Genomic DNA, 23,575 nt, shown 5'->3' on the forward strand with positions numbered 1-23,575 from the left:
GGACCCTGAATAATGAGTATTTTGTGAGGTTAGAACTGTGATAACAAGGGTGAGGGATTACTAATACCTGAAACAAAATCTGGTGCCTTTTTTCCACCTGCCAGACCCACAATCTGCACAAAATCACAAGGATTGCCAGAAACCCTGAATGAATGATTGCTTTTATCTTGTAGAAATGTAAATTAATTGCACCACAAGCTTTCCCCATTAGTTGAATGGTTGGCTTCAGTTGGCATCTGAAACATAAGACGACCTTCATTTATTTTCTCTGAGTGTAATGGTCACTCTAGAGCTGGACTCTTAAGATTTGTGAATCCTATTTTAACTCTTTAATATTTGTGTCCCCCTAATGGGGTGCTGTCAAAGAGAAAGAGCCAGACGTATGTTAAAGGTAGCAAGACATGCTTCATTCAGATGAAGGCAGTAGAGAAGAGAGAGTGCCGCAAAAATTGAGCTCAAATCTGCTGAAACAAAAGGTACTTTTTAAATGCCAGGGTGTGCTAAAGGACAAGTACCGAAGATGTTAGGATGGGAGGTTGGTCGCTGTGATTAGGACGTCTGTGTTTGCTAATTGATGCTTATCAAAGTTACCCTCCTACTCTCCCAGAGACTGGGAGACGAGGGCTCTAATCTTGCTGATGATTACATTTCAAAGGGATGGCTCCCAGGTCTTGAGAGGAGACATTTCTGGGTTATGGAAGATTTATATCTCAAGAATCAGAGAAAGGATTTACAACTCTAAGTTTCTTAAAGTAAGCACTGTAAGCAAAGTGCGGTCAGGGGCCTTAGGTTTTAACTGGAACAAACAGTACATTTTTTGGCAGCATTGAGCTTTCTCGGGCAGGCATTTTAAGGGGGCTGGAGTCATCCTAGGGACATGGCCGTAAGCTGATAAAAGCAGTTCTAGAATTTGGTTTATGTCTTTTAGTGTGTGATGAGAGGGGTTGATGGAAATCGTTTGTGTGGCAGTTTGCAGTTCTCAGTACCCGGATAAAATTTTATATACAAAATTTCATGACCTGCGCATTTTGGGGGATGATGAGGCTGGAATTTAATCCCATCTTGGGAAGGGGAAAAGAACCTTCAATGAAAGGGAATAAGGCATTGTTTTGGGGCTTTATGCAAACAAAAAAAGAAGGGAGCAGTCAGGAAGTTGATTTATAAGACCTGAGAAGCAGCCTTGGATTTTGTTATTTAACTCTAAGATGGATGGTATGGACCAGAGTAGTCCACAGGAAGGTGAGAGATCATTGTTAACTGAAAATATTAGAAAGCTTCTTGGAAGAGAGAGAACCTGAGCCTTGAAGGTTGATGGGTGGGCCTTTCTTGGCTTAGCATTTTATTGTGGTATTTCCATGACATCCCATCGGATTTCTATAGAAATAAATTATAATCTCATAATTGAATTATTTATTTTTAAATATTTGATTTTTTTTTTTTTTTCTTTAAAAACACCACACAAAGTTGATATTTCTCTGACTTTTTGACTCTTGATCTCTGGATTGGTTTTCAGCCAGATCTTTTCAGAATAACGTTACAATTTTTTAAAATGTTTCTTTATTACTTAGAGAGAGAGAGACACACACACAGACACAAAGCACAAGCGGGGGAGGGACAGAGAGAAGAGAGGGAGACACAGAATCTGAAGCAGAATCTAGGCTCTGAGCTCTCAGCACAAAGCCCAGTGCAGGGCTCGAGCTCCTGGACTATGAGATCATGACCTGAGCTGAAGTTAGATGCTTAACTGACTGAGCCACCCAGAGCCAAAGTTGGATGCTTAACTGACTGAGCCAGCCTGGCACCCATCTAAATTTTTTTTTTTTTAATGTTTATTTATTTTTGAGAGACAGATCACAAGCAAGGGAGCAAGGGGCAGAGAAAGAGGGAGACACAGAATCTGAAGTAGGTTCCAGGCTCTGAACTGTCAGCACAGAGCCCGACCCAGGGCTTGAACTCACAAACCATGGGATAGTGACCTGAGCCGAAGTTGGATGCTTAACCAGTGGAGTCACCCAGTCGCCCCAGAATAACATGTTCTAAGCAGCCTCCACATTTTTTGCACAATCAGTTCTCTGCCCCAGATACCTCCCAACCCCCCCCACCCCCCATATACAACTTCAGTGAATTGTTTATCCTTCAAGACCCAGATGAAGTAGCACCCTTTCTTTGCTCAAACGGTATTTTCTGCTTTTCCTCTTCTATTACAGTTCTTATTGTGTTTGTTATAGTTTGTAACGTCAACCCCCTAGTACAGTCTCTGACCCATAGAAGATACTTAATGTTACTAGATGTGGTTAAATATAATAAGCTCTGAACTATGTTTTCCAGTGTTAAGAACTCAGTTATCTTATATGCATAGGTATAATATGTTAATTGAATTTTTATTTGTTCTTAGATGGCATTAAGAGGATCTGCACCAGTGACAATTATACCTCTTCCTGGAGAGCAAGTACAGGTTCAGGGGGTCATCCAGACAGCTCAGTCTTCTGTAATTCACCCACCACACGTGCAAACGGTACAGAAATTCAAAGACTTAGTGGTTGAGAGAAGGGACTTTTATACACTAAGTCTTTGGACACAATTGAAGTTGCTATAGTTACAATATTATAAACCAAGATAGTAAAGTTGTCTTAGAAATTAGGCTATAGGGGCGCCTGGGTGGCGCAGTCAGTTAAGCGTCCGACTTCAGCCAGGTCACGATCTCGCGGTCTGTGAGTTCGAGCCCCGCGTCAGGCTCTGGGCTGATGGCTCGGAGCCTGGAGCCTGTTTCCGATTCTGTGTCTCCCTCTCTCTCTGCCCCTCCCCCGTTCATGCTCTGTCTCTCTCTGTCCCAAAAATAAATAAAAACGTTGAAAAAAAATTTAAAAAATTAGGCTATAGAACAAATGAGGCAAATAGAAAAGTTTGTGAATTTCTAATTTCATGTATGGACTACCCAGTGAAAAAGGAAAGCAATTTGGGGGGAATTTATTGCTTGGAAATGAAGGACTTTAAGAGACAGAATCTTTTTGTCCCAGTGGTATCTTTCATGAGAAAGAGAATTCTGAAGCAAGGGTGATGGTGTTAGTGTCAACAAAGTTTAAAAAAAAAAAAAAAAAGTACCTACTTTATGCTTTGTGGAAGTCAAATAAGAGCGTTCTCATAGTAGAGGCAAGTTCTTATTTATATCTATGTACCTTCATATTACCAGCTGACAGGAGCAGGAAGGAAAAGGTGATCCTGGGTTCTTTTTCCTTCTACTCTTTCTCCCCATTTTATCTTCGGGCTCTTGTGAGGCTCCAAATGCCTCTGGTCATCCCTCATTTCTTCCTCCTGACTATTTAGTATCTGGTGGTGCTGTCAGCTCTAGAGCTGCATGTTTATGTGATTTTTCTATTTGAAAGGTGACAACTGCATGGATTTGTGAGTTTTTACTCTTAGTTGCTAGTCGTTAAATAGAAATACTTGATCTTAATTATATAAGTAAACTCTTAGTTCCAGAAATTATTTCTTGAGTTCAGTGGGACACTTTGGAGTAAATTTAGGGACAGTGAAAATAGTTAAGGGTTTAGGTTAGAAATGGAAATCCATGATGCTTGAGGAAATATGGAAGGGACATATCTCTTAATTACTTTGGGTTGTGATCATTCTTTTCTGCCAAAAGATACAGATTTTAATATAAAATGTAAATAGCTGTACATTAGAACTTGTTTTTCAGGGAGATTATAGAATGTAAAACAGATTTATAGAAATTTAAGATCTACATCTGATTGGGGAAGGCTTTCTGTAGATAGTAATGTACAGCACTGATTTGTTAGGTCCTTTCTAGAAACCTGATTGTGTTATTTTATTTTTTAAAATAAAGATGAAGTATTTCCTTGTCTCTCTAACCCTCCCCCACTCAGGCTCTGATTCTCAAAAGTAAATAATAAACATTAAAATAAAGATGAAGTAAAAAATCTATCCATAGTGCAACTTTGGACAAATATTGGGAAATTTAATACATTCTAAAAATCGAAAATAACTTATTTTCTTAATTATACTGTAGGGGCACCTGGGTGGTTCAGTTGGTTAATCCGACTTTGGCTCAGGTTATGGTTCACCGTGCATAGGTTCTAGCCTTGCGTCGGGCTCTGTGCTGACAGCTCAGAGCCTGGAGCCTGCTTCGGATTCTGTGTCTCCCTCCCCCCCTCCCCCCCCCCCCCCCCACTCACGCCCTGTCTCTGTATCTCAAAAATGAATGACATAAAAAAAAAAGATACTGTTATAGTTTAAAACTTGCATGTGGTTATTATCGTGTTGACATAATTTTATAGGATTTATTATTAACAGTTACCATTTAATATGTCCTTGCTATATGCTATGCACTCAGTGCTTTACAGGTATTTGTGAAGTGAGATGAAGCCTAATTAGTACAGTTTTCTAAGTTGCATGTGCTTATACCTGCCCTTGCCAGTGAACTCCATCTTGCTATACATAATGGTCTGTTCTCAGTCCTTGTTTTATTTCATCTGTTAGCAGTACTTAACATGGTTGATCATTCTCTTTGATACACTGCTTTTGCTAGCTGTCTAGGACACGTCACTTACCTGGTATTTTTCCTGCCTCAGTGGTGGCTTATTCTTGGTCTTATTTGCTGGTTCGTCCCCTTCTTCCCAACCTGTTAATGTTAGAATGTTCCTGGGTTTTCTTCTTCGTCATCTTCTCTGTGTATTGAGCCCATCCAGTCTTAGGGCTTTATGGACTACCTAGAGAGCTGTGACTCCCAAGTTTATATGTCTAGCCCAAGACCTCATGCCTGACCTAAAGTCTTGTATATTTAGCAGTCTCTGCAATGTTATTATCTAATAATTTGATAATAGTTGGATATCTAGTAGCACTTCAAAATGAGCATGTCTGGAGTCCAAATCAGATTAATGATTTAAAAAACTGAGCATCATTTTTTTATCAGTATAGAAATAGGGTGGAAATCAGAGACTGGCCTTTATAACTCTAGTATTTGCTTTATTTAGGGATAGACTTTCTTCTTTGTTCTGAGCATGCTGTATTGTACATTCCTTTAATTAGTTTGGGCTCTTGAAATAAATTTTGTTTTTTCATTTGCTCCTTTATTTTAGACCGTAGATTTAATGACAAATGAATTTGGTTGGCAGGAAGACAGATCGTATTTTCTGAAAGTAAGATTAAATTGTTTTCCACCTGCATTGTTTATCACCATAAAACCAGTTCTGTTTTTCAGGTGTCATCTTTATCAGAAAGTGAGGAGTCTCAGGACTCATCAGACAGTATAGGCTCTTCACAGAAAGCCCACGGGATCCTAGCACGGCGCCCATCTTACAGGTGAGTACTCGGCATTTTGGATCCTGTGTGTGTTCTATAACCAATAAGTTGGAATGGTGCTGTGCAAAGCAAACTATATAAAGAGGGAGCATGTGTCCGTATAGCATGGGAAATGTTAAGAGCGAGAGATTTGAGCCAGACTATGAAGGGCCTAAATTGCTGTGCTGAAGAGGAATTTAATCTTACCTTCTGGCAAAGCACTAGATTTCCATATTTACTTTTAGATAGTTAACTTTAAAAGCAACATGACTATAGATTTTAGGAATTGAACTGCTTTGTGTTCCCTTTCTTAGCTTCCTAACTCTGGGCCTTCGTCTTGTCCCTTTGCTGAAACACATTTTTCTGCATTCTGCATAATTCCTGCACATACTTTAAGCCTTATTTTCTCCTAGAAGTCTTCTGATTACCTTTATTCCAACTCCCAAGACCAAGTTATGTCTTTCTTCTGTGGCATTCTTTTTACTGACCCTTGTTACAGTATTTATCTCATCCTGTTGGGATTCCAATTAATAATACATGGGCCAGGGGTACCTAGTTAGCTCAGTCAAAAGAAAATGCAACTCTTGATCTTAGGGTTGTGAGTTTAAGCCCCATGTTGCCTGTAGAGATAACTAAAAAAATAATAATACATAGACTGTGCTGGGTTTTTTTTTAATTTTTCTTTTTACATTTATTTATTTTTGAGAGACAGAAACAGAGCACAAGTGGGAGAGGGGCAGAGAGAGAAGGAGACACAGAATCTGAAGCAGGCTTCAGGCTCTGAGCTGTCAGCACAGAGCCTGACGCGGGGCTCGAACTCACAAACTGCAAGATCATGACCTAAGCTGAAGTCAGATGCTCAACTGACTGAGCCACCCAGACGCCCCTAGGTTGTGGTGTTTTTTAAAAATTTTTTAATGCTTATTATTTTTGAGAGAGAGCATGAGCAGGGGAGGGGAAGAGAGAGAGAGACACACACAGAATCTGAAGCCGGCTTCAGGCTCTGCACCGTCAACATAGAGCCCAGTGCAGGGCTTGAACTCACAAACCGCAAGATCATGATGTGGGCTGAAGTCGCACACCTAACTGAGCCACCCAGGCGCTCATGGGCTGTGCTCTTAAATAAGTTTTTGCACTGTAAAGCAATCATACAAGAGTAGATGCTCAATAATTACTTGTTGAACAAAACTAGAAGGTAGGAGGAAAGGGAGACAGAAAAGGATAAAGGAAAGGAAAGAGTGCAAGCAGGGAAGAGAAGAGAGAGAATCCCAAGCAGGCTTCATGCTGTCAGCGCAGAGCCCAACGCAGACCTTTAACCCACAAACTGTGAGATCATGACCTGAGATCATGACCTGAGCTGAAATCAGAAGTCAGATGCTCAGCCAAGTGAGTCACCCAGGTGCCCCTAGATTAATTATTAAATAAATTAATAACTTGTAGATTAACTTATTAAATAAATAACTGGAAAACACCAAAGATAACAGTAAGATCTTAAAATCTTCTAACGAAAAAAGGTAAATTACCTTGAAAAGAATGACCATTAGGCTAATAGGTTTTTGAAGGTAATATTAGAAGACAATGGACTATAAAATCTTTAACAAGAGAAAGTAACTATTGCTCTGGAATTTTATACCCGATGGAACAATCACTCCAAAATAATGGTGAAATAAAATTCATTTCAAACTGATTTAAGAATTTACTAAAGGTTACACCTCAGGAAGAAGAAAAATGAGTCCAAATGGAAGGAATGTGAATATAAGAAAGAGTGGTAAACTAAAACATTCATTGATTTTTTACTTTTTAGAACCTTTGATTTTTAGAACAGTAATGATTAATTTGTGTAGTTTAAAAACAAAATGCAAAGAATTATAGCAGACAGAAATATGTGAGATAAGGAATGGCTTATTAGATCCCTGTATTGATTACTTATATTGTTATTGATTAGATGACCTTAGATTATTGGAGGCAGTCACCAAAAGAATGCAAATGAAAGTTTAATTTCCAGGGTGCCTGGGTGGCTCAGTTAAGCCGACTTCTGCTCAGGTCATAATCTCCCGGTTCGTGAGAGCCTGGATCCTGCTTCGGATTCTGTGTCTCCCTCTCTCTCTGCCCCTCCCTCACTCGCACTCTCTCAAAAATGAATAAATGTTAAAAAAAAAAAAATTTTTTTTTAAAGTTTAAGTTCCGAACAGGGGGGCTCTACCAGCACAAAAGTTCCTGGATAAAGTACTTGTTAATGTATTGTGCATTTGTAGGAAATAATATAAATATCATATTCCCCCAATAATCATAAAAACCATATATATACTGTTTGTTATACTCACAAAATTTAAGTGAGTAAATTTGAAGGTCCAATTGACTATTAAAGGGCACCATCCCCTCTGAGAAGTTGTACAAAATGGAAGATTTGTATATAGGAAAGAAGGAGGGACAAAAAAGTTATTGGTAAAAGAATTTTTCCAGGCAAGGTTATCTTTCCCTTAGGCCTAAGTGCCAGGAGGTCTTATCATTGCAGATTCTCATCTTCCTTTGGTGGGATGGAGAAAGCCCATGTGACAAATTACCTCATTGGTGCTGATCTGAAACTTTCTGACTAGTTAAGACTACATTTTGGGGGGAAGGTTGAAACTGCAATTAGATTAAGTACTAACCCCCCCAGTTTGGGGACTCAACCTAAGTGATGCCATTTAGGGCTGTGGTTTTCTCTTTAACAGTTCCTTCCTTTTAATCAGACGTTCAGCTTAGAGATGTGATCAAATTTTAAGGCATTAGTGCCACTCTCAGTTACCATTCAAAAGTTCTCGCAGTTTTTGTTGTTCCTTTTGTGTGATCTCAGACGTGTATGTACACGTGCTTAATGTCTGTGATATTCACAGGTCACAGCTTCAGGTTCATATTCTCTTCGTGTTTCAGTCTTAGATCATTTGTTTGGTGGTTAGTGGCTATGAACATGCATTTAAAGCTTTTGAGAGAATACAACGCACACAGATTATTATGATTCCTATAAGAATAAATCTCAATATTTGAAGTGCACTCTAGAGCCTTGGTCTCCAAGGCCTACGCCAGTCAAAATCAAGTAAGTCAAAGAAAGAACCTCGTGGAAGGAGTCAACTTTTTAAAGCCAAATGTCTTGTTCTGTGATCTTTTGTAATTTTAACTTTTCAAAAGTGTTAATTAATCCTGGTACAACAGTAGGTGGTGTTGGCCACAGCACAGACAACTCCTTCTCAGCTAACAGATGAATCAAGACAGTCTGTCTGTTATCAAGGACCACTTTGGCTAGAGGATCTAAGGATCCTAGCAGATAATGCAGTAAAAGTATGATCCATCGTCTTGGATAGAAACAGTCTACCTTGTTGTAAGCTACTTCTCTCTCTTGTCAATTTGATTTAGAGATCTCCAGCATCTGTACAAGACCAGATGGAGCCTTCTTTAGCCGTGTGGTGTTTACCCAGGGCTTAATACCTTTTAGTTTTGCAGCAGTGTCAGCAGTCAGGAGCACTTGGTAAGGTACTTTCTAACAGGACTTGAGAGCTGGGTGTTTGTTTCTGGTTTTTTTTTATGACCTTTCCAAAATACCAGTCACCAGGCTCCAGACTGTGACCAACAGGATCCTTTGATACCGTCTGGGAAAGCTTCTTTAACCTGTTGATGATAGGCTTTAGAATAAGACATTAAAGACTTCTAGTAACTGGTTATACTAGCATGAGACAGACAACAAGGAATCAGCAGAAAGTTGTACACCGGTAGACAGTGAGTGGTCTGCCTGTGACTGTCTCCTATGGAATGTATTGCAAATAGTGAGCAGAGCCAGTGGCAGCACTTTAGGCCAACGCCTTGCCGAATTCAGCAAGCTTAGAGATGTTGAGAACTTCATTAGTTCTCTCCACCTTGCCTGATGATTAAGGGTGATGGGGCAGTGATAATTCCGAGATATTTGTAAGGCCTTTATCAAGGCTTGAATGATTTGCCCAGTGAAGTGCGTGCCTCAGTGGAAAGTACAGCCCAAATATGGGAAACACGTTTTCTAAGGGTTTTGTTTGTTTGTTTTCCCCTGCTGCAATACTAATGCCCTCACACTGGCAAACTTCAGTCTATCCAGAAAACAAACATACACTAACAAGAAAATATTAATAGCCCATACGAGGTGGCAAATGAATGAAGTCCAGCTGCTTTGAGGCCTCTGGGAACAAAAAGTATTTCCAGGATTATGGATTTGACAGGTTAGACATTGATGGTAAGTTCTTTTTGCAATCTTCTAGAAGTCTCCACACCAATGTTTATTTATAATTGGAGTCCTCTTATACCATGGTGGGTGAAGAAATGTTAAAACCAAAAAATGAGATTTGCCAGAAAGTGAGAAAGAACCTAGAGGCCCGTCTTGGAGCAGGCTTTTGCCACGTTGTAAGGACATCGTGACAGCAGAAGTCTGGCATTTAGGGGCCATTTTTGCAGAAGCAAAATCAACTTACCCACACATGGCCACAGTCTTAAAAATACAATATAAAGAAGGCTTAGAATTACTTATGTAAACTACATGGGAAGCATTGTCAAATATCAAATAAGCGTAACAAATCCTTTGGGATATTCCAAATCAAAAAGACTTTAGAACTTAATTTTGGGTGTGGCTGGCTTCATAGGTAGAGCATGTGACTCGATCCCAGGGTCATAATTTTGAGCCCCATGTTGGATATAGAGATTCCTTAAAAATAAAACCTTAATTTCCGATTCTATGTCTCCCTCTCTCTCTGCACCTCCCCCATTCATGCTCTGTCTCTCTCTGTCTCAAAAATAAATAAACGTTGGAAAAAAAAAATTAAAAAAATAAATAAATAAAACCTTAAAAAAATAGAACTAAATTTTGGGGCACTCATCAAAAATATCAAATATAGGTTCTAAGGCACTTGCCTAAACAGGATCACAGATCATTCTGAAACTTAAAGGAGTTTTCACAATATTACCAAAATCAGACCAAAGTCCAAGAGAACTTTGGTCTTTCCCTCTATTAAAATAACAAATTCTAATTTTACACCAGCTTACTTTTGATTTTAAAACTCATTTTTAGGGGTGCCCGGGTGGCTCAGTCGGTTAAGCGTCCAACTTCAGCTCAGGTCATGATCTCATCTGTGAGTTTGAGCCCTGCATCGGGCTCTGTGCTGACAGCTCAGAGCCTGGAGGCTGCTCCAGATTCTGTGTCTCTATCTCAAAAATAAATAAAAACATTAAAAAATTTTTTAAACTCATTTTTTAAAATAAAATTATTTTAATCTTAACCAGTTGGATCACACATGATATAGTTGCTTTTCAGAGATTCCTCTGCCACAAACCTACTACAACAGTTTTTTCTACATTCTGATTTGTCCTATGTTTTTCATCTTTAGACAACCATCCTCATTTTAGAACAAAAAAAATATATATTTCTCATGCCCTTTTTTAACACATCTTTCCTGGCACATGGAGATGTTTTATTCTTACTAGCTTTAATTACATGTAGCAATTAGACTTCTTAACCCTTAGAAACCTTAATTTCTACTGCAAATTAAAGCGTTCTTAAAATTTGCAAATCAAAATTTCCAAAAACATGTCCTTTAAAATTGTCCAATATAGCATTAACATATCTAAATATCTTTTGGATTCTCCGTGATAAATGTTATTAATGTTGCAGTATTTTATCTTATTTGGAAATGATTTTGGTATTTGATGAGTTTAGTGTTAGTTAAATCATTTAATCTATCTCAGTAAAACTAAGGTTTTAGATTCTGCCACCCCCAAATTGGAGAAAACGGTTTAAGTAGACATAATATCACTGAAAAGTTCATTGATAAACTTTTATCTTGCATACATATATTTGTCTCTAATAATTATGTGTAGATTATGTACAAATACTTCATTCAACATTTAACAAAGTCAGCCATTATCCTAAGCTATTATTTTTTTGTTGACAGAGTAAGAGATAACATGAACTTATGTAGAATAAAAGTTTTCTATTTAATGTCGATAACTCTAAAGCCATGTCTGTTTTAATTAAACCATCAATCTTAAACTAGATTTCATGTCAAATATTTTTTCAGATATATGAATTTGAAAAAAATTTTGTTAGTTTCTTTCTGAGAGTTTCAGAATGCCCAGTCCTTACAAATGCTTGCCTTTAAACCAACTAAATGGAGCTCTTTTACAAATTAAATTAAGCAATACCAAATAACTACAACACCTCTGTATAGACACATGTGAACATACAGACTGTAGAGACCTTATAGCTTCGGTTTTAAAATTATTACCATGAAATGGGTGCAAAAAATAGTTATAAAAGTTGGATCTGAGTTTGGGTTCTTTTTTTTGTTTTTTGGTAGATGGAATAAGTTAAGGTTATCTGTTTGAATGGCTAAAGCTTTTTCGAATATTTGTGGAGAAGACACTTCAGATTTGGATTTGACCTTGGCAAGGCAAATTCTTTTTTTTAAGTTTCTATTTATTTTTTTAAGTACTCTCTATACCACATGAGGCTCCACTCACGACCATGAGATCAAGAATAACATGCTCTTCTGACTGAGCCAGCCAGGCGCCCCTTGGCAAGTCAGGTTCTAAACTGCCTTCCCCCCTTTTGTTTTTTCCTTGATAAAAATTACCTCCATTGAATTTGCATTTTATTTTATTTTTTCTAAATTTATTTTGAGAGAGAGAATCCCAAGCAGGCTCCACACCAGCAGCACTGAGCACAGTGCAGGGGCTAAGACCCACAAATCATGAGATCATGACCTGAGCCAAAACCAAGAGTTGGATACCCAACCAACTGAGCCACTCAGGCACCCCTAAATTTGCATTTTAAAGAGATGGACTAGATAAGAGTTCCTAGAGAAGACCAGATAGAACATTGAACATTTATACTTTTTTTTTTTTTTTTTTTTTAAAGTAATCTCTATACCCCACATAGGGCTTGAACTCACAACACCAAGATCAAAACTTGCATGGTTTACCGACTGAGCCAGTCAGGTGCCCTGAACATTTTACATTTCTTTTTTGTTTATTTATTTTGAGAGAGAATCTCAACCAGGCTCTGTGCTGTCAGGGCAGAATCCTACGTGGGGTTTGATCTGAAACATGAGGCCATGATTGGAGCCGAAATCAAGAGCCACCCAGGCACCCCAATTATAAGCCTTTTGAGATAAATAGGGGAGGTTTGGACATTGGTGATCCTTGAATTGTTCTTAGAACCATACCTCTTGTCCTATAAATACTAGATTCTTAAAACAAGGACAGCTCTTTTTAATTCCTCGAAGAATTGGGTTGTTGACAAAAGGATACCAAAGTACTGACACCCATCCCCCTAGGAGAATGTTTTCTTTCTCTCTGGGTACATTTAGCTTAGGGGAGAAGGCTTTTAAGAAAAACTATCAGGTTTATGGGTGCCTGGGTGGCTCAGTCGGTTGAGCGGTTGAGCGTCCAACTTCGGCTCAGGTCATGACCTCACAGCCCCGTGTTGGGCTCCGTGCTGACAGCTCAGAGCCTGGAGCCTGCTTTGGATTCTGTGTCTCCCTCTCACTCCGCCCCTCCCCCGCTCATGGTCTGTCTGTCAAAAATAAATAAACATTAAAAAAAATCTTTTTTTTTTTTTTAAAGAAAAACTATCAGGCTCTCAATATCAGCATCCAGTTTGGTCAAATTTCTGATTATAGAGTTATTAAGTCCTTTCAAATATCTTGTTAGGTTTCAGCAGGACAAACAGTAAATATTTCTGGCAACCTTATGGACCCAAGATGCCTCCTCAAAGAGGGAGTGAAAGGTACTATCTTAAGAATATCTAGAGGTGGGGTGCCTAGGTGCCTCAGTTGGTTAAGCATCTGACTCTATCTCAGCTAAGGTCTTGATCTCAGGGTTGTGGATTCAGGCCTGCGTTGGGCTCCTCACTGGGCATGAAGCCTACTTTAAAAACAGAAGAAGATCTGGAGTTACTCCCAAACACAGCCAAAGAAAGAAGAGACGGCCTCCTGTCCCAGGCAGGCAGAAAGCCAAGCCATGTTCTTAGGAGGTAACAAGAAGCAAAAAGAAAATAGTTATTTCCAGGAGAGAAAGGATCATTATCCACTGGGTTTGGATTTGGAAAGGAAGGGACAACATGAATTTTCATTTCCCTTCTCTCAACTCGGCCCAGGAGATCATCTATTTATAAAAACTCTTGAGGGTCCTCCCTAGTTTAAGAAATTCTTTAACTACAGCCCTCGGTTCAGCCTTAGAGTAAGGAATGAGAGATACCTGAAGAGGATCACCAGTAGCCCCAAGTGGTCTTCTTTCAAAAGGTCATTGTCTTTTCAGAGTGGAAAGGCAGTTCAGACAGAAGCTCACTAAGATGAGTACTCAAAGGACAGAAGAGAGTGGCAGGAATTACATCAGTCTTCTGTGTAGTCTTGTTTTAGATAATTTTTCTGTTTTTCATTAGCTGTTTGCCATGAGTCTTTTAATGAAACTATTTTGGGATTTTGAAATCTTTTGGAGGCCTCTTCTTGCCAATTAAAACAGGTAATCAGCCCTTGCTTTCAAGTGTACTTCTTAAATGAATGATCTTGTCTAATTCAGCATTCCTCATAACAGCCATCATAATTCCATGTTGTTTTGGTAAAAAAAAAAAAAAATTTTTTTTTGCTAGGTATCTAACTTCTGGGACTATAGTTCTTAAACATAAAATAAGCAGGTTTGCCAGAAGGTGGCACACTAACTCTAGATCTAAAGGATCTCTTGTTTTAACTAGGCCTTTGGGTTTCTCAGAGCCAAACTAATCCCTAAGAGGGACTTGCTTTGGGGTTGGAATTTATGGGTTGTTTTACAGTGTGCTTCACTGCACAGAAGTTTTCTGGAGATCAGTGGGTGACCTAGTGTCAATCTAACCTGTTCATTGACTAGCTTCTACTATGTTGAAAGTCTTTGAGTTAGGTGGTAAGTGCTGTAACAGCTCTTAAGTGATTTGACCTGGACCCGCCAATTTTTGTGGCTTTTTGGTTTCTGAAATCCCCACTAGCAATTACCTTTATTTACATAAAACAAGACAAACATGTGCCCCTCAGCACACCACCAGTAACCAAAACATGTCACTGCGGAGTGGTTAAGAGAAGTCTTTGTGCACTACCAGCAATTCCCAGTGTGAGCTAAACCAGCAGACTCTCATTCAGGGAGACTGTGGACTGGAAATGAATAAGACTAAACCAGCATACTCCAGTAAATGGGGACTGGAGACTGGAACTAGGAAAGGATTCCAAGGTGGAAGTATGGTCTGAACCAAGGGCTAAGGGCTGGTGCTTCCTTAGAACCTCCTATTAGTCTAGCCTGATCCATTAATACTTTATTGGAAAGTCAGATCTGCAGCTTGAATGCAAAAAGAGCAGAGCTAAAACTGAGAGGGACTTACCAATGGCCCTTGGAAACAGGGAGAAAGATGGTGAACTCTGAAGGGTTTGCAGGGCTCGTGCCTGTGTTTTTCATTGTCCCCAGATACTGCCAGAAGTTCGTTTCTGATCCTGAAGCCACCATATCTGTTAAACAGAATTCAGCCACGTAAATTTGAAGGTCTAAGTGGCTTTATTAAATAATTCCTGAATTGGGCAGATCCTGTCTAGCAAGTAGAGGGGAGCCAAGGAGCTATACAGAACGGAAGTTTTTGTTTTTTTAATGTTTATTGATTTTTGAGAGACAGAATGCGAGTGGATTAGGGCAGAGAGAGGGAGACACAGAATCCGAAGCAGGCTCCAGGCTCCGAGCTGTCAGCACAGAGCCCGACGTGGCTCTGAGCACAGAGCTCGAACTCACAAGCTGTGAGATCATGACCCGAGCTGAAGTCAGACACTCAACCAACTGAGCCACTCAGGCACCCCCAAAACAGAAGGTTTTTAAAGGAAGGAGGGTGGGGCAAGAAAGTTTTAGCAAAAGAACAGTATTGTTCCAGCAGGGTATCTTTCTCTTAGTGGGAAGAGCAGTGGTTCTTTTGATGCAGATGACCTTGTCCTCCTCTGGGAGAAGGAGAGGGCCTGTGTGGCCCTCACTGGTACTGATCTGAAAAGCTCTGACTAGTAAAGACTACATTTCTGGAAGAGGTTTATAGATTAGGTATTAAGCTCTGGGTTGGGGATTTGGCCTAAGTGATGCCGTTTTGGGCCTGTGGTTTTCTTTTTAACAATACAAATACATGAGCTGAAACCAGAGTGAGAAGCAGAAGCAAGCCTGGAAACCAAAGTGCACACATTGCTTTAGGTCTACTGCAGGAAAGGACTCTGAACCTGAGAGTTTTGTATTAAGCTGGGATTCCTGCAGGAGGCTAGAACATCTGAAAGGAAGCTTCCCCCAAAGTAAGCTTTCTGCATTATACCAAATTAGGATCAACCAAATATGAATTCAGAGTGAAAAATCATCAAACATACAAGGAAATAAACCATGATAAGTGAGAATCCATACAAACAATATATAATCAACTCAGAAATGCAGGAAAAGTATTTGATAAAATTCAGCACCCATTTATAAATTTTTAGCAAATAAATAATAAAAACGGGCTTCCCTAGCATATATAGACCTAAGGAATTGAATGAACTACACATACGACATGCAGTGGCTCAAGTCCCAGACTGAACAGGAATTACCTGGTGCACATATGGACCAGATCTGAATAACACTGCAAAAGCTTTGAAAACTGAAATGACATTGGAACCACAGTCCACTGAATGCTGGTCAAAATCAATGGCCTGGACACAACTAGGTTGATAGCCTGCTAAAACAAGAATATCAAAATTTCTCCATAGGATTTAAACAAGATCCCAGAGTCTGGTATCATAATATTGAAAATGTCCCATGTCCCAAATTACTTGGCATACAAAGAACCCAGAAGAATCTTAATTTGGCATGGGAAGACTGTCAGCAGATGCCATCTCCTAGATGACACAGATGTTGGAGTTATGGGACAAAAACTTAAAGGAGCTATTAAAATGTCCTAACAAGTGTGAATTCTCTTGAAATGAATAGAAAGTTAAGAACTCCTAGCAAAAAGTAGAAGCTATAAAGAGAACTAAATAGAAATTTTAGAGCTGAGAAATACAGTAACAGAAATAAAACCTCACTGGATGGGTTGAATAGGAAAATAAAGATGAGGTAGCTTCAAAGATAGTTCATTGGAGATTATCCAGTCTGAACTAAAGATTAGAAAAATACACTAATTTCCAGAGACTTGTGAGACAATACCAAAAGTTTTAATATTTGTGTCATTCGAGTCATAGGAGAGGAAGAAGCATGTTGCAGAAAAAAATATTTAAAGAAATAGTAGCTGGAATGTTTCCAAATTTGGTGAAACCCACAGATTCAAAAAGCTCAGCAAACACTAAGCCATAGATAAACACAAACCCCTCCCCAGACAAGTCATAATCAAACTGATGAAGACTAAAGACAAAAATCTTGTGCACAGAGAAAAATGACATTACTTTAAAGGGAACAGTGTAAATCACTATAGATTTCTGATCAAAAACGAGGCTAGAAGGAAATGAAATACATTCTTTTAAAATTTTTTAAGTTGGTTTATTTTGAGAGAGAGAGCACATGTGTGCATGCACAATTAGGGGAAGAACAGAGAGAGAGGGAGAGAGGGAATCCCAAGCAGGCTCTGCACTGAAGCACAGAATTTTATTTATTTATTTTTGGGACAGAGAGAGACAGAGCATGAACAGGGGAGGGGCAGAGAGAGGGAGACACAGAATCGGAATCAGGCTCCAGGCTCTGAGCCATCAGCCCAGAGCCTGACGCGGGGCTCGAACTCACGGACCGCGAGATCGTGACCTGGCTGAAGTCGGACGTTTAACCGACTACGCCACCCAGGTGCCCCGAAGCACAGAATTTTAAAGTGCTGAAAGAAAAGAATTGTCAATCCAGTTTATCTAGTGAAAATATCCCTCAGAAATGGGAGGTGAAATATTTTCAGATGAAGGAAAACTAAGAGCAGTTATTGACAGCATACCTGCTCTAAAGTTAACTGCTAAGAGGGGTGCCTGCGTGGCTCGGTTGGTAAAGTGTCTGACTTTGGCTCAGGTCATGATCTCACGGCTTGTGAGTTCGAGCCCCACATTGGGCTCTGGGCTGACAGCTCAGAGCCTGGAGCCTGCTTCAGATTCTGTGTCCCTCTCTCACTCTGCACCTCCCCTGCTTGTGCTCACTCGCTCTCCCTCGTGCTCTCTCTCAAGAATAAAAAAAAGAGAAAGTAACTGCTAAGAAAGCTCTTAAGATAGAAATCTGGAAGGTTAAGAATGAAGAAACAGCAACAGCAAGATCTGGGCAAGTATAATGAACTATTCTCCAGTTGAATTCTTTAAAATATGTTTGGTTGACAAGAAAATATGGCATTGTCTGATGGGGCTTTTAATGTGTGTAGATGTAATGCAGATGTAATGCGTAAGACAACTATAACATAAGGGGGGAAATAAAGAGACTCATTCTGGAGGTAAGGTTTCTAAGGTTCACTTGACATGGTAAAACAGTGATTCTAAGTAGATGAGGTCTATTAGAACTCCTTAGAGCAATTACTAAATTATATGAAGAGATTTTGTCAAACATGATGAATTAAAGTGGAGTTCTGAAAACTCCTCAAATCCAAAAGAATACAGAAGACTTTTTATTTATTTATTTTTTTAAGTAAGCTCTATTCTCAGTATGGGGCTTGAACTCATGACTCTGAGGATCAAGAGTTGTGTGCTCTGGGGCACCTGGGTGGCTCGGTTGGTTAAGTATCTGACTTCAGCTCAGGTCATGATCTCACAGTTCATGGATTCAAGCCCGCATCGGGCTTTGTGCTGACAGCTCAGAGCCTGGAGCCTGGAGCCTGCTTCAGATTCTGTGTCTCCCTTTCTCTCTGCCCTCCCCTGCTTGCATTGTCTCTGTCTCTCAATAAATAAACGTTTAAAAAAATTTTTTTTGCATGCTCTATCTACCAATTGAGCCAGCAAGGCACCCCCAGAAGACTTTAAAAAAAATTTTTTTTAAACATTTATTCATTTTTGAGAGATGGAGAGAGAGCACGAGTAGGGGAGGGGCAGAGAAAGAGGGAGACACAGAATCAGAAGCAGGCTCCAGGCTCTGAGCTGTCAGCACAGAGCCCGACATAGGGCTCAGAACTCATGAACCATGAGATCATGACCTGAGCCGAAGTCAGACGCCTAACCGATTGAGCCACCCAGGTGCCCCCAGAAGACTTTTTTAAAAACAGAAAGCAGGGATCCTGGGATGGCTCAGTTGGTTAAGCATCTGACTATGGCTCAGGTCATGATCTCACGATTCGTGAGTTTGAGCCTTGCATCAGGCTGTCTGCTGTCAGCGCAGTGTGTGCTTCAGATTCTTGGTTTCCCCCCTCTCTTCCCCTCTCCTGCTCACTTCTTTCTCTCTCTCAAAAATGAATTTAAAAAAACATAAAAAAAAAAAACAGAAAGCAAATAATTGGTAGGTCAAATGATAGCAATAATTAATATTTAGAAGACATGGCTTCAATTCATTAATTGAGATTATAAAACTATAAGCCAGTATTACTCATGAATATAAACACAGCAAAATAAGAGCTTTAGCAAACTAAATCCAATGACACATAAAAGATGTTACACATGATGAAAAAGTAAGATTCATACCAGGAACGCAAAATTGGCTTAACATCTGAAAATCAGTCAACGTAATACATCATATTTATAGAATAAGAACAAAAAAATGTATGATCATCTCAACGGACACAAGAAAAAGCATTTAACAAGTCCATTTGATAACATGCTCATCAAACAAATAGAAGGGAGCTTTTCAGGGGCTCCTGGGTGTTTGACTCTTGATTTCAGCTCAGGTCACGATCTCACAGTTAGTGGGATCGAGCCCCGCATCAGGTTCCGTGCTGAGCATAGAGCCTGCTTGGGATTTTCTCTTTTCCTCTCTGACCCTCACTTGCTCATGCGCACATGCACTCTCTCAAATAAATAAAGAGGGGGGTGCTCTTCAGCCTAATAAAGTACATCAATAAAAGCCCATAGGTAAGCATATTTAGTGATGTAAGAGTGAATGTTCTCTCCCTAAGATCATGAACACAACAAGGCTGTGGATGTGTGCTCTCACGACTTCTACCTAACATTGTATTCAGGCATTTAGGCAAGAAAATGAAATAAAAGGCGTTCAGATTGGAAAGGAAACAATTTGTAGACGACATGATCTCATATACAGAAAATCTTAAAGTACCCACTAAAATAAAGTAACAAGTTCAGCAAGGTAGCAGGAAACCTTACCATCTATTGATTCTTTGGCACATAGGTGTCTTAATTTCTGTACTTTAAAAAAAAATTTTTTTTTTAATTTTTTTTTTCCAACATTTATTTTTGGGACAGAGAGAGACAGAGCATGAACGGGGGAGGGGCAGAGAGAGAGGGAGACACAGAATCGGAAACAGGCTCCAGGCTCTGAGCCATCAGCCCAGAGCCCGACGCGGGGCTCGAACTCACGGACCGCGAGATCGTGACCTGGCTGAAGTCGGACGCTTAACCGACTGCGCCACCCAGGCGCCCCTAAAAAAATTTTTTTTAATGTTTACTTTTGAGAGAGTGGGGGAGGGACAGAGAGAGAGAGACAGAATCCAAAGCAGGCTCCAGTCTCTGAGCTGTCAGCACAGAGCCCAACGCAGGGCTCGAACCCACGAGCCATGAGGTCATGACCTGAGTCGAAGTTGGATGCTTAACTGACTGAGCCACCCAGGTGCCCCTTCTGTACTTTTCTTTATACTCCAAATGTTGCATAACTTAAAAGTGAAAAAGAACTGGGCGCAGCATTCTGCAGTCTCATGCTAGGCTGGCTGCATAAGACCACACAGACATCTTGTTAAAGGGATTCTGGAGCTCTGTCCTGACCTACTCACTCAGCTGTTCCGGGTATCAGATGGGAATGTGGATTCAGTAAACCAAACCTCTCCAGGCAATTCTGATACAAGCAGGTTTAGGAACCAGTGTGACCATTCTCCAGATGCCTAACATGGAGTCCTATAGGACTGCCCCTCCCTTATTCTCGATGTGGAACATCTGTTGATACAGTCTACAATTTTATTAGCTTTTGGTGGGAAGATCGTCCAGAGTAAGGAGACAGTCTTTTTCAGTGTGGAAAACATTTTTCAGTGTGTTGTAGAAGAAGAGCTGAAGGAACTAAAGTTATCTGGCCTCAAATAAAGAATTGTAGCAATTGTCAAATGTTACAAAGTAGGGCATGGATATAGAATTTTGGTTAAGCTTAAATTTCTTTAGCTTCAGTGGGTGGAACCAGCTTTTGGTCTAAATAAGTAAGGGCTTAATAATTGAATGGTTTGCTATTTTGAAGTTGTAGATGACTTATTCCCGGAAATAGAGGCTGTTAGGAATGCTAGGGCATTCCTGCATAGGCTGGAAGGTTGGCATAAATAACATAAAAGATCCTTTTCAATGATAAGGTTTTTTTCCCCCTTTGTGACTATTTTTTGTTTTTTGGTTTTTTTTTTTTACAATGAACATAGAAATATTAAGATTTCTTTTTTTCTTTTTCTTCTAGAAAGAAATAATGCTTAATTGTCCCTCTGCCCCCAGTTGTGTTTTGGAAGTTCTTTCTTTTCAGCAAAGGAATCTTTTTCTATCTCCATATTCCTGTCATAAGTGCCATTTTACCAAGTCTGAGGGATACCTGTGGGATTATATTTACTTCTGTTAAACACTTTTATTGAGGCGCCTGGCTGGCTCAGTCAGTGGAGCATGCAACTCTTGATCTTGGCGTTGTGAGTTCGAGCCTCACTTTGGGCATAGAGATTACCTAAAAATATTAAAACCATAAATAAACAAACAGTTTTACTTATCACTAGTATTGTGTGCTTTTTATAGTAGTATTCTTATTTCTTATTGGTTTCTTAAAACTGTGGGCTTCTCACTATAGAGTTGAAGGGTGGAAAGACAAATTTGGTCTTTTTATTTATTTTTAATGTTTATTTATTTTTAATTTTTTTTAATGTTTATTCATTTTTTTGAGAGACAGACTGAGAGTACAAGCAGGGGAGGGGCAGAGAGAGAAGGAGACACAGAGTCCGAAGCAGATCTCAGGCTCTGAGCTGTCAGCATAGAGCCTGATGCGGGGCTTGAACTCATGAACTGTGAGATCATGACCTAAGCCGAAGTCGGCCGCTTAACCGACTGAGCCATCCAGGCGCCCCAGTGTTTGTTTATTTTTGAGAAAGAAAGCGAGCATGAGTGGGTGAGGGGCAGAGATAGGACACAGAATCCAAAGCAAGCTCCAGGCTCTGAGCTGTCAGTGCAAGGCTGACACGGGGCTCAAATTCATGAACCTTGAGATCATGACCTGAGCCAAAGTTGGACACTCAACCAACTGAGCCACCCAGGTGCCCCAGATTGGGTCTTTTTAAATAAAGGTCACTATTTAGAAAATGAATACTGTTCTTGTTAATTAATAAAATACCTTACAACGGAATCATCTCTCTTGTAGGGGAAAGAGACATTCATACCTCTGTAAGGGCCTTGTACCTGTGTATTTGTTCATTGTCTCTTTTCCAGGAGCCATAAACTTTAAAGCATAACTCACCTGCAGTACATCATTACAGTAGTCTGTGCTGAACTGAGTGGCTCCTTGACAAAACAGTTAAAATGTCTAGTAGATTATTGTACTTCTAACCTGAGATTGAAAAAGGTTTGGCGGTTTGTTTTTATAAAGCTGTCCTCATTACCAGCATTAATTGAGTTTTATTTTTCACAGAAAAATTTTGAAAGATCTATCCTCTGAAGATACACGGGGCAGAAAAGGAGACGGAGAAAACCCTGGAGTTTCTGCTGTCACTTCTATGTCTGTTCCAACTCCCATCTATCAAACTAGCAGTGGACAGTACAGTACGTATAGGAATATGTTTTTCCATGATGGATACACAAACGCTAAAGAAGTGGTGTATAGAAAGACTGTCATGCTTTAATAGTGAGGATAATTAGTTGAAGGTTAGCATTTTGAGCCCAAAATAATGCAGAATACCTTTTTCAGCATTATCTCATTTACTCCTTACAGCAACTTTGTGAGGTAGGCAGTTATCAATTTATGAGGAAACTGAGCCTTAGAGAGGTTAGACAATGTCCCTAAAGTTACCACACAGCTTGTAAGTGATGCTTACTTTGGAGTTTTGACAGATGCATGGAGTTGTCTAACCACCACAGTCAAGATATAATTTCATCACCCCATGGAATTCTTTGTGCTGTCCATTTGTAGAGGATTTTTCCTCCCATTCCTAACTCCTGTTCAAGTCTAATTGACTCTTGCCACAAAATCTGTGTCCCGTCCCCTCACGTCTCACACCTCCAATCACCACCATTACCCTGGCTTATACTCCTATCTGAATTACTGCAGTGCATGTCCACTTGGTCATTTTGCTTCCATTCTTGCTCTCGTTTTCCATACTGCAGCCAAAGCAGTTTATTTAAAATGTCCATTAGATCACACCACTTTTGCTCCAGTGACTCTCCATCACCCCTAGAATAAGTCCTATAAGGCTAAGTTCCATTCAAGATCTGGCCTCACTTACCAAACTCCAGTCTCATCTGCCACTGGCTAGCATTCTAGCAACACTGACTTCCTTGGAATTTCTCCAACATGAAACTTGTTTCTGCCTCAGGATATTTGGGCTTGTCACCCCACTGCCTGGCACATTCTTCTCCCAGAGTCTCATGTGGATGGCTTTTACAGCCTTACTTCTGCTCAAGTGTCACTTCTCAAAGAGACCACTCTTCATTAAAATGTGCTCTCTTTAGTTAGCTTTCTTACCTTTTTCATAGCATTTATATGTAATTATTAAAAAGTACATATTTAATTATAGATTATACATAATTATAGATCAGTTTATTTATGATCTGTTCTCAAAGATAAGTTCCCTGAGAGAAAGAACTTTGTCTTGTTCACAGCTGTATTCTTGGCCTGGAGGCCCTGGCGCATAGTAAGCTTTCAGTGAAATTTGTCAGGAATAAGTTATTTAAAGAATATGTAAAAAACACCTCAATGAGGACACATAAGAAACTGAGAACAGTGGTTGCAAGGAAGGAGACCTGGGAACAAAGATCAGAGGCAGTTGAGAAGTTCACTTTCATTTTAAACAAAACTGATTTTTCTTTCCATACACATCCATTACTGTTTTCAAAAATCTTTTTCTTTCTTTGTTTTAAATTTTTTTAATGTTTTTATTTATTTTTGAGAGAGAGAGAGACAGAGCACAAGCAGGGGAGGGGCAGAAAGAGAG

At 39.6% G+C, this 23,575-nt stretch overlaps 1 protein-coding gene across 12 annotated transcripts in view; it reads left to right on the plus strand.

The window, feature by feature from the left end:
• Positions 1–23,575, plus strand: part of ATF1 (activating transcription factor 1) — an 82,584-nt gene that overhangs the window by 47,341 nt on the left and 11,668 nt on the right. For 7 of the 12 annotated variants that reach the window (XR_007153887.1, XM_047866209.1, XM_047866211.1 and 4 more), the window contains 3 exons: positions 2,396–2,515; positions 5,219–5,319; positions 22,057–22,187. Coding sequence is in view for 11 of the 12 variants with exons in the window: in XM_047866209.1 (XP_047722165.1) it covers positions 2,396–2,515; positions 5,219–5,319; positions 22,057–22,187 (352 nt within the window). In the remaining variant the exon portion in view is untranslated. Of the gene's footprint in view, positions 1–2,395; positions 2,516–5,218; positions 5,320–9,512; positions 9,536–22,056; positions 22,188–23,575 lie in introns of those variants that run through there. The other 5 variants (XM_047866216.1, XM_047866218.1, XM_047866217.1 and 2 more) reach the window with 2 other exon arrangements.

The sequence above is a fragment of the Prionailurus viverrinus genome, chromosome B4, assembly GCF_022837055.1.
Source record: "Prionailurus viverrinus isolate Anna chromosome B4, UM_Priviv_1.0, whole genome shotgun sequence".
Classification (NCBI taxonomy): domain Eukaryota; kingdom Metazoa; phylum Chordata; class Mammalia; order Carnivora; family Felidae; genus Prionailurus; species Prionailurus viverrinus.